At 35.0% G+C, this 12,113-nt stretch overlaps 1 protein-coding gene and 1 long non-coding RNA gene across 3 annotated transcripts; one reads left to right on the top strand and one right to left on the bottom strand.

Annotated features, from left to right (window-relative positions):
* Window positions 1-55: 55 nt before the first annotated feature.
* LOC100178363 lies at window positions 56-7,465 on the bottom strand. 2 transcript variants are annotated; one of them, XM_002130084.5, is made up of 8 exons: window positions 7,345-7,465; window positions 7,160-7,286; window positions 3,236-3,399; window positions 1,879-1,948; window positions 1,593-1,651; window positions 1,320-1,393; window positions 889-991; window positions 109-388 (listed from the first exon to the last, which is right to left on the bottom strand). In XM_002130084.5, exons 2-8 carry the CDS (start codon window positions 7,248-7,250, stop codon window positions 302-304), a joined length of 648 nt encoding a protein of 215 aa, XP_002130120.1. In that variant the 5' UTR covers window positions 7,251-7,286; window positions 7,345-7,465; the 3' UTR covers window positions 109-301. The 2 variants fall into 2 exon arrangements, with proteins under 2 accessions (XP_018668423.1, XP_002130120.1); XM_018812878.2 differs by lacking the exon at window positions 7,345-7,465 and having other exon boundaries at window positions 56-388; window positions 1,870-1,948.
* A 4,035-nt stretch (window positions 7,466-11,500) lies between these two features.
* On the top strand, window positions 11,501-12,107 carry LOC104265882. Its single transcript, XR_717326.3, has 3 exons — window positions 11,501-11,654; window positions 11,711-11,788; window positions 11,938-12,107. It is a non-coding gene; the product is annotated as an uncharacterized LOC104265882 (long non-coding RNA).
* Window positions 12,108-12,113: the final 6 nt, after the last annotated feature.

Here is a 12,113-nt window from a genome sequence, read left to right as displayed (position 1 = left end):
CTGCTAAATACTGAAGTTAATGTCAAGTAACTCTTGTGAATGTCAATTTAAAGAATCTAATTAGTGTGTGTTTATTTCAAAACATGTAAATACCATCGACACAACAAATGATTAATGTGTAGGTTTTATTACATCATTTTCACAACCAACACACCATGACGCCAACGCCTACACGTAGGGCTTTAAAAAAGTTTGCGTGGCAAACAATGTTAGGATAGGCTTGGACAAGTATGTGACTCTGTTAACATCAGAGATATAAGTACATTGCTGGAAAGATAGAATTAATGAATTATCATTGTTATTATGGCAATCCTCTCTGCAGTCCCTGTGTTATGTTTGCGAACTGCTCTGCCACCTTTCTCTGCATTTCTTCACTCATGTGGTTTGCCTGGTGTATATAAAGTTACTTTAGAATTCAGATGCTAATGTTTGTTCATATTTTTAGACATTTTTAATCAATCAAATTTCTTAGTAACAAAAGAACATCCGGTTTTAATTGAACAAACATATTATTTTTAAAATATATATATATTATTTCATTTTATGTATGTTTTCTCGTTGCGTTGCCAACATAGCAATTCAAATATTTCCTAAATAATGGCTTAATTGTTAAAAGGTTACATCGTAACCAAACGATATCAGATTCAATGCTCAATGTCACTCCCATTGTAGGTGTGTGCTTAAGCAAAACACTCAACGATCATTCATTTAACCCTTTGGTAACTAGTACTTTGTCTAAGTTTTCAGCCATACACAAAAAGATCTGCCCATCTTTTACATACATGAAACGACAGAAGTATAAATTACATTCCATCAAATATTAAACTTACTTGAAAAACAAAATCATACTGTTTAGTGTTTTCATACTTTCATTACAAACCAACTTACTGCAATATGCAGGGGAGATCCACGACTTGAAAACAACTGCAGCTGGAAATTGGAGATGTCTCTTGGTGTCATTGTGCGCGTGCAGGTTTCAGTCAGGCCAGGTCTGTCAAAGTAAGTTACCATAATTAATACATGGACTAGTATACAGTATCCGCATATGTAAGCATTGGGTAATAATCAAAAACTTAAAGCATTACTATTCTACTTCATTTTTAAAAGATGAAAAACATGAAATGTGGCCAACTTAGTCAAAGAATCGTTTCATATGTAAACTGTGTTAATTTTTAATTTATTGGCAATTAAACTATCTAAACGTTCTTGTTTCTTTTTCAGTTCGTAAAACAAATGCAAATTTAACTGTAATCTAATTCTGTAGCACCAACACACAAAATGGTTGTATATTAAAAAAGCAAAACTTTTATTGAACTTACTTGAATATAGGAGTACCTTGGACAACCCCGGAATGTGCGACAGGTGTTGCAAGGACTGGGTTTTTTAATGAAGACTGTAAATAATAAATTGACTTCATTATTAGTTTACTTTGCTCTAAGGATAAGTTACAGCCAAATAAAAAGTGATAAATTTAAGCTTAAGCTTAATATCAATTAGACCAACTACAAAAGTTATATTCTGGAATCTGAGTAAATAATAGTTTCTACTTTAATTTTTTCGATGTCGATCACATTCTATTGAAGTTTTGATACCTTTTTTCGACCTCTTTTTCCTTTAACAGCCCGACTGACACGTTTGGACTTGCCTTTGACTGCATAGAAATAATTGATAATAGATACATTTGTTAAAACAAAATATATAAACACTTATAAAATATAAATATATATAAATTTAAACCAAAATGCATACAGTCTTATAGATATTACGATAATAAATTGACAAAACACAAAGTATTGTTTGAACATAGTAACAGAACAAAACATTAAGCATATGAATATCAATCCTCTTTTTTTTAAATCAATAACACACAAATTATACCAGCACTGGTTGCAACTGAAGTAGTTGTCATCTCTTCTATGTTTTCTACATGGTCATTCCCACTTTCACCCTATACAATATTCAATGGTTAGTCTTTACAACAGTAAGAAATTATAAAATATAGGTTTGGAGATATATTTTAACATTCAAGTATTATTTCTTAGCTGTGGAGTTTTATATTAATGAATTAAAAAGTAATTCAATCCCACTAATCCCAGTATAATTACCACAACACTCAAGATGAATTTATGATCAACTTATACAAAAGAAATACACTGACATAAACAATATAAACATTTAATTAAACATTTTCATTAAATACAAAACAATTTAAACCCTTGGACCGCGACCCTCGCCCGGGCTATTTCCTACCACAAGTTAGTTAATAGTCAGTAGTTCGGTTATTTCTTATCATACGGTCCCAAATTTGGTCTCGTTTGAAAGAAGAAGCAATCAATTGTATGTCAATGTATTTAAAAATTTTAAGCATTTTGTTGCTAAAGTTTGTGAACATATTATTGGCATATTTAAGTGTTGCTTAGAATTCGGTCCCTAGTTTTTGGCCGTTTTTTTGCCTTTTTGCGCAACTTAACTGTGTGAATAGTTATGATAGGGAAACCCTAGTGTAAAAAGCATGTTTTGGCATTGATTTGGTCTTTGCAAAGCTGTTTTAGCCTTGAAAACAATGTAGAACAGGTATGTTGTACATAATGTATAAAAAGGGCACCCCTTAGGCTTTAGCTGTACAGTGTTTGTAGGTTTAGTTCTCATAATTCCTAGTAAGTACCCAAACTAGTATGCTGCACAGGTACTGACTGAAAAATGTTTTCAAAAATCAAGATTTGCATCGAAAAAATATTATTTTGTCAAACTCTGAACATGAGAAGTTCAACCTGTTCTGATGAATCTGAACATTGTTGTAATTTTTTCATTTATGATGCAGGTAACTTCACAAATTATACATCAAAAAGAAGGTTTTTACATACTAAGCAAGTTTGTAATACATTATATTTTAACAATTTTGTTCTTTTCTGAAATATTCCATAATCTAAATATTAAAATATGAATTTGAAGATAATTTCATAATCACGGGGCGAAAGCACAAACTTCCTAAAGAAAGTTTTGGTCTAGCTGCTATAATTTGCTTGCAAATTCCAATTAAGTGAGACCTGGTCAAAAGTGAAAAATTACGAAAAACAATCACGCGGCCAAAGGGTTAAGCATCAACAAAAACGAAAGAACATAACATATTTGTTGTGTCTTGAATCAATTTAATACCACATTATAATCTATTTAATACCACATTAAGTATTTTACAAATACAAAAACTAATAAAACGCTTCTTTAAATACAATACCTGTTCCCGTGACTTTGCTTCAATGATATATTTTTCGCAATATTCCCTTAATGTCATTTCTTGAACATGTTTTGGAATACTCATTAGCGTAACCTGCATTTCTTTTCTTAGATTATCGGTAACATTTTGAACAGACTTTCGATAAGCTTCAATTTGTGCTTTCACTGAAATAAAAAAGATTCAAAGTAAGTTTCCTTACCGTTAGGTGGTAACTGTGGTACAATCATAGGCGGATCTAGGATTATTCTGACGGGGGGTGTTCGCAAGAAAATGTTTAACTAATAGTTGCAAAGCGCCGTATTAATATGAGCGTAAACCAACCCGTAAGTTTTAATTCACCAATTGCATTCGCCCGCTGTAGCCATATTAATCTATGCTACGTCCTACGCGTAATAAAGTCATTATTTAATATTTACGCAGGATTTACTCAGACAAACAGAATGTTGTTACGTCATAGTAGGAATCCACACGGCACGTCGGCACACATTGAATATTTACGTCATAATACCGACTTTCGTATTTAGTTTTTGCCGCACAGGAACTTTTAACTAACTATAACCAAAGTTTGTTGTATCACGTTCATATTGCCACAATATTTTGTTACATCACTTAGAGTTACAACACGGTTAGTCAGACTTAAAACATAATACGATACGCATATTTCTGAACAGCCTGTTACTATTTTTTGCTTACGCGAGTTTGGTTTACTCACTCTATTACTCCATAGGAATTCAGGTAAACAAACAATATTACTGCAATACTGCTAAACAGACAATGTTTTATCCCTGCATTGCATTCTAAACGATTTAGGCCGTAATAATCATTCTAAATCTGTTCCAGAAGTTTTGCTGCTTTATATTTACGATGTTTTCCTCAGCCAAGCAGTGTGTTTGTTACGAAATAATAGGGATTCACACGCGGATTCATTGCATCATATTTGCGATTGTTTGACCTGGCATTGCGATTGTTTGACCTTTATTATGACATAATGGAAATTCACATGTCGATTATTTGCGTCATAATAGGGACTCACACGTTCATTATTTAGCCTGCAGGTGCTTAAAACATGTTGAATGTTTGCTTTTTCACGTCTGCCATTAAGTAAAGGATTGTCTTGTTTACGATGACTACTTTCTACGAACGTAAACGCAACAAGCATGTGAATTAAATGTGTGTTTAGATCAGGGGCGCAACCAGGGGGGCTGTTTTGCTGTCATGACAGCCCCCTTTTCCGCAGACACGCACGCAGCCAGAAAGTGCTAAGACGCACACACACGCGTTGCATTCAATATTAAATTCGTTCGCTTAGAATTGGAACAATTTTTCGTTCAATTGTTATGTCACTTGGTCTATTGCAACGTAACTATTAATTATGACGTTTCATAATAAAACAATCTGGAGGAATGTGCCCACTGCCCAACCAACCACGACATCGAAACATCGTGTATGAGCGTCATATTTTTACGCTCTGCGCCGGTCTAGGAAATAAAGGAAGACGCATGCGGTAGCATACATTCCACACCTAACAAACGAAGCAATCGTTGTGAATTTATTCTCGTGAATAATGACGTAATGAAACTCCGGTTCTCGTGCGGTGACAACGAACGACTCTGTCTAAGCTCGGCCGGGACGATACTTTGTAATATCATATTACGATTTCTGTTGGCTCCAATTTACTGATAGCGTCGCTATTTGCTTTTATATTTGCACCAATTAAAATCCTCATAATCGCGGTTTATCTGCATTTAAACCAGTGGTTTCCAACTTTATCTACTCGCGTATACATAATTTTGGTTCATGCAGCGTTCTTGTACCACCTACACACTAGACTACTAAAGCCTCGTGAACAACTCATTTTAAATAGTGAAATTAGAAACCGTACCGCGGGCACACCTATTTTTTCCGCGGGTATTTGTAACACAAACGTGGCACTGCCTTTCTCAAAGTTGCGTGTAAAATAATTGTAATTTGCCAATTAAATGGGGTAACAGGGTGGAATAAACAACATAAATAGGTTCCATAAGTAGCACTGCTGTATATTTACGATGTTTTCCTCAGCCAAGCAGCATAATTATTACGAAACAGTAGGGATTCACACGTGGATTCATTGCATCATAATAACGATTGTTTGACCTGGTAATTGATTACGACATAATAGCAATTCACACGTTGATTATTATATTTATGTGGATTAAAATAATGCTTACGACAATCACTAAAAGATCATTTGCGATCGTTTGGTTTGAACTTAATAAGGTGCTCGCGTACCATAGTTTGGGAAGCACTGATTTAAACTAATCATCAGAAACAGAAATTATACAAAAGCTACAGATCGTATGGGAGCAAGTAAAACACGATTGTTTGCAAAAAACTTGCACCAATGTTTCATCAGTTTATACTAATTTAGATACGTCTTTTTAATAATGTAGTGTTAGTTTTAATTTACCGCGTAAAATAGGATATATATCAGTATGCACAACCAATAAAGGGAGTGTTTTATCATGTCAGAGATAAACGTTGACTGGACGTAAATATGACAGCCCCCTTTTGAACGCGCTGGTTGCGCCACTGGTTTAGATAAAGCTTGGTAGCCACTGGCCAAACCGATTTCGCCACTACAGATTCCAGCTTTTATTTTGGTCATAACAGCAGGTAATCTTTTCTTGTAACCCTGGCGCTTGTAACAAACTAATTGTCTACGATCACACTGATACCTGCTGTCTAATTTTTTTTTGTTCGCAGTAATAATGGCGTCTTCGTTGTTTGTTCGCAGTAATTATTGTTTGTTTTTCGTTGTTTGTTAGCAGTAATAATGGTGTCTTCGTTTGGTCGAACGTAATTCCTTACGCATTATTAGTCCGGAGCAAAATCAAAGGGTTGCCAGGCAACCCTGCAACCCCATAACTTTACGCCAGTGAATGCCATTGAGGCATTAACATTACATAATGCGAACTACGATGACGAATCACCTATCCCCCATTTTCAGTTATATTTGATTTGAACGCCAAAGGTTTTATCCAAAAAAAATTATACAGAAGGTATGACGCATTTTATAACTACATATTTGAGACAACGTGTCCATGACCAAGGTAAGGAGGCTTTTATGCGGAAGTTGCAATAGATGCTAACTTAACATCGAATTTGCAATAGCCAAATGATCCCTTAGACAAACAGGAAGTTGGTAAGAAATGAGGATGTTCTCAATGGTTGGTTGTGCAATAACAGTAGTACCTAATACCTATAGTGCCATGTGAATAATTTGGTTTTATGTCAACCTTTAACTGGCTTTATATCAACATGTTAGTATAAAATACATGGGACTATACAAAGAAGTAGACACACTTTTTCCGCTAGGAGGTAATGACAAATACGTTTCTCTATTCCATGGGAAGCAGTTAGTTTCCTGGTCTATACACATAAGATTTAAACCTCTAACCCTAAACCCTAACCCTAGCCCCCAAATTTAACCCCTAACCCCTTACTCTTGCTAATCAAACAAAAAAACTTCTAAATGAATAAAAAAAAATGTATTTCACTGTGCGGGACTCGAACCCGGTAAAAATGAAACAAAGAGAGTATATGACCGCACGCAAACCGTTACACCACAGACTCGACGACAGTAAACACAACGAAAGAGCGTATATAACGGTCCTAATGTGGTAAAATGTTCTTACTAGTGGTTTATGAATTTAGGAAAGGTATTATTATTATTTAATTAATTTGTTTTACACTTATTAACACTTTGTAGTATTGTTTTGTGCGTTTTTACGTATTTTTTAATTTAAATAATTACCGATATCTAGCGGAAAAGTGTACCTACTTCTTCGGGTAATCCTTTATGCTGTGTGGCCACCTGAATATTTTGGTTTCAAAATTTTCCTTAGGTCTGCATTGATAAAATACTTTGTACACTTATAAGTTCACCTTCAGTGTCATAGTTTTCAACAACAGCTTCTATTTTTTTCTGTTTCTCTTGTTCCTCATTTTCTTTGTTTTTTTGACTTTTCCTTGCCATCTTGATTGTTTTAATTGATAAAAGTTGTACAGGTTTCTAAATCATAAAAGTTAACAAAAAAATGAACAAACATTTCATTTTAGTTGTAATAAACCGTGAATGTTGTAATATACAATATTTTCCAGCTTTACTTCGTATGTAAAAAACATAAAACTTTACGATGCTGTGCTTTCTGATTCTCCGATAAAATAAAAACAAATCTTGTTTTTTCCCGCCAACCAATCAGGAAAACAAGAGAGAAGGGGTGTGTAAAGAACTGTTTTCAACGAAAAGTCGCAATAAATTAGGTCTTTATATTTGTTGTGACGTACATGGCAAAAACAGCAGAAAGTCCTATTACGACGCCGGTGTCGTAATATATTCGTTCCGATTAATATATTTTTACCGGGCTCTATTGCACATGCGCCAAGACGCTACTGCGCATGCGCAACAGCTAAATAAAAATACAATGACCACCCGGTCCAAATTTATTACGACCCTACATTGAAAACGTTCCATACAAAATGTTTATACGTTAAAACTTTAGTTATGTTATTTGTAGCCTAGAAAAGTTTATGGTAGTTCAATAAGCACAATTTATTTGTGAACCAAGGTGATGACGCGTGCTACTACCAAAAATTTGGGCACTGTAGTACCAACTGGACCTCAGCGGTACCGATTCTAAAAAAAAATTTATTTATTAAAAAAAATATTTTTGAATTTTAATATAATAGAGTGGGGGAAGATGGGACACCTTTACACAAAATATATAAATATCCCGGTCGTGTTTTAAACAATTAATAACGGTCTATGAAAGTCGCGAGGACAAGGTTTTATAATTCCTCGAATGTTCTTTGTTTACTACCAAAATGTACGAGAAAATAGAACGAAAAGGTGTCCCATCTTCCCCCATCCTACTATAATATCCAAATATCGTGATCGTGTTTTGAACAATTAACAACGGTCTATGAAAGTCGCGAGGACAAGGTTTTATAATTCCTCGAATGTTCTTTGTTTACTACCAAATGTGACGAGAAAATAGAATGAAAAGTTGTCCCATCCTCTTCCACCCTACTATATTCGTTATAAAAAAACATATTTATGGATTTTTACCGACCCAGCTTTAAATATGTTATAGCTTTACGTAACACCTAAAAATTAATCATAGCGACGCCAACAGTACAGATAGTAGAATACGTTTTGTAATATTTTTCCTCTGAACTTTTTTTAGTCGTTACGTACTTATTAAAGCTCGTATTGAACAGAACAAGTGCGTTCCATTACTACACATGACAGAATCGCTAAATAACTCCTCGTATGTTTTAAAAACAGTCTTGTATTTTAAATTTAAAAATATTGCTGGGCAATTTGTGCTAAAGCTAAAGTGTCCCATCTTTCCCCACTCTACTATATTATGAGACTAGTATGTAGAACACTAGGAAATCATTTAGTGTTTTGTACAAGAAAATATTTTCGAAAGACCAACTTTAAGCAGGTAAACAGCATTTTTGAAAGTATTTTCTACATGTTACACAAAAAAAATTGCAGCTGTTTTCTTTATTTTCGCTGCAGTTAAGAGCTTCGCATTCTCCCCAATTGAGCGGCTTTGTGACGATTCATTATGATTTCGCTTTCTAAGCCTCTAAGGTTACGTGGGTCAAACTACCGGAACAAAGAAGTCATTTCTGTACTCCAAACTCCCGCGGCCAATTTATTTGTGGGGTCCAGCCATGTCATTTTAATTGCATTTCGCATATTCAATCCTCTTCCATTGGGTCTGTACTTCCTACGTCGATCGGAGAATATTAAATTAAATTGTCATCCTGAACCAGCAAAGTAATTTTCCTGCACAAAAGATTGAATGATCTGTGTTTGTATTCAAACAGGATTGAATCGGCTAATATTTAAAGAAAAGAGCAGATAGGCTACAGCAGCCCAACAAAATCGGGTAATGTTGGTGAAAGCGCATGGAGGTAAATCTGGCGTTCCCATTCACGAGAGGGATAATAGGAGAGTTCGCACATGAACGAATTAAAGACAGAAAATACCTGTAATTTTCTTAAAACACATTCCCGTAATCTTCCTGTAACGTTAGTAAGCCTACAGCACATTCCCGTAACTGATAAATACTTAAAACAAGCACAAAACATATTTCCGTAACTGGTATAGGCTTTAGACAAGGTTAAAACACACCTTCCCGTAACTGGTATATAGACTTAAAACAAGTTAAAACACAGCATTCCTGTAACGGCATTGTGCTTAAAACACATTCCCGGATTCCCGTAGCTTTCCGTATTCCCGTACATTAGTTTGCAGTTTTTCCCGTCTTTCCCGTAGTTCCGTTTTCCTGTTAATTAGTATTACCCAACACGAGCGCGAAATGTGAGAGATATAGGGCACCTGTGTTATCCATCATGTCGTTGCACGCTCCGCAAAGACGTTTAAGTGGAATTTATTCTGTAAAAGTCACGCTGAAAAATTGAATTTGGAAATAAATTATTGAAAATTTGACATGGCCTGATAAAAGGAAGAATAAAGTCGCTCTACCTCAAGGCCATCCATTATGACGTTGCACAGGAAGTTGCCTTAAGGGTTGCCCCGGGTTATGCCTACGTCACAATCAAATGGTTAATCAACCAATAACAAACCACTTTATTATATTTACACTTGAATAACTAGATTGTGGTATTTTATCTGGCGGGGTGTGCCGTATTTGAAAGTGGCACAACAGCCTGTGTGTCGCAAGTATGACTACATATTTTCAAATGAAACATATTTGCCTGTATTTCCGAATAATACGTTATTATGTTTTATTCTAATGTGACTACTTTATTCCAACAACACAGTATTTTCGGTTTAAAATCATACTGTTTTAGACTTGTTTTCGGGAAAATCAATTCCGTGACGTCACTGGTGGTCCTTGATTGAGTGTGCCCTATATATTCGAAAACAGTCAAAACTAACAATATTATAGGCTGTAGTGTGGTCAGACTTACATTATGGTTGTATAACTAACTGTTCAGTAAAATCCAAGCGCTATGTAAAGACCGTGTGTAAAACGTACACAAGTGGAAAATATTTTCATGTTACTAAAGTATGAATTATAATTCATGCGTAAAAAATATTTCATTGGAAAATTTAAATATGACGGGTATTCAACTCGGTCAGGAATATATAAAGTCGATTTCCTGGCTTAGGTGTACTCTCACAACCCGACAAACAACGTGATCGTTGGTAATGTTAAGCGGATCTTTACTTCCGCAGGAATTTTAAGTTTGGTCTTTGTTTGAACTTTCTGATGGATTTGTTTCCTTTATACACGTGACAACATGCGTCTGGCTTTTGATTAGTAAAATATAGCTTCTGAAGTCACACACTTAGCAACGATTGCTGATTGGCCAAGATCTGTGTTTGCTGCATTTGAGTAGATCCAGAACATTTGTTTTGTTGCAATTTAATGTCCATTGTATCACGTAATGTCTGACCGGAAACAAACGAAAAACGTTTATTTGCACAAACATCTCTCTGTGCAGGTTATCTGACGTAGTTTAAATAATCTTTGTCTAAATTTGGAATAACACACCATGCTTAAATTGTTCTCATTTAAAAATAGCATGTCAGAGTGGACGTTTGCAGCAAGGCAAACTGCAAATTAATAAAAGCTCTTGATTTTGCCTGAAGGCATGAAGCATATTTTACGTCACGACCAAACGTCTTTCTGCAAAATTTAATTATTCTGTGATATTTTCACTCGAGAGATGCTTACTCGCGCAGGTAATCTTCCCTGCATTGTAAACCAGAACCTGCCTTTACAGCTAACGCACAGGAGAGTATCTTTTTATCTAATGCGTAAACTACGCATGCAGGTTTAATACACAGCAGAAAGACAATAAAGTCGATAAAAAAAATTAAATTTATAATAAAAAAAGGATCCGGGTATCCACAAAAATGGCATTTGTAATGATAACTGTCCTAAAGTTTTAAATATACAAAAACGTTTAATATATTGAAAATAATATTTAAAACAAAACAATGTCATTCCATTGGAATTTTGACGTCAGCGTTTTACGTAAACGGAATCACATGGTTTAATTTTTTAAAAGGAAAAAGGCAGCAACATGAAGAATATAACATGTGACCCACCCATGACGAAAATAATTTTCTTAAAATAAATTTTCCCCGAAGCGATTGCCGACTTAGCTGCGCCCTGAAGCTTTATCCCGCGGCATCTGGGTTGAGTTTCATCGGTTTTAATTTTAAAGAATAAACTAAGCGGAGGCCTACGTGACAGGATATACGACGTCATCAGTTATAGCTATATAAGCGACGGGTTTCAGCCAAAGAATCACAATTGACTCGCGGTATATATCGGTGACACTGATATACCAAGAGACATACAAGGATCTCATAGCTTCTATACAAGAGGTAAGGAAACTGGGATTGTGTTGTTGTGATGAATTTTAATCAACTTTCCTTTTCAGATTTGTTTTAGAAGAAAAGACTTCTGATCATTGCAATGAAGGTTGTGATATTTCTAGCTGCGTTGTGTGCTCTTGCACGTGAGTATAGCTTTTGTATGAAACCGTATTTATTGCTTATATTGTGGCATTTTTTGGGCTACTTCAAATGAAGGATTTTTATATGAAGAGTATTGAGTTAAAGTTTACCTTGGCACTTCCTTGTACAAAATGTGTTTCCTTAATTGTAGATTGCAACGGTCAACTTTCACCAAATGCTCTGTGTCAAATTACCTGCGAACGAAATGAATCTTGCCCATCAAAGGACCAGATGCACTCAATTGTATTGAGCAAAGGAGCTACTTGCATTCGCTGCATGTTCAACGCTTGTACAAGTAAGGAATTTTCTATTTACCTTACACCAGCA

Source organism: Ciona intestinalis, chromosome 8, assembly GCF_000224145.3.
Source record: "Ciona intestinalis chromosome 8, KH, whole genome shotgun sequence".
Classification (NCBI taxonomy): Eukaryota; Metazoa; Chordata; class Ascidiacea; order Phlebobranchia; family Cionidae; genus Ciona; species Ciona intestinalis.
Note: the sequence above shows the minus strand (reverse complement) of the source record. Positions and strands in the feature narration are given on the sequence as shown.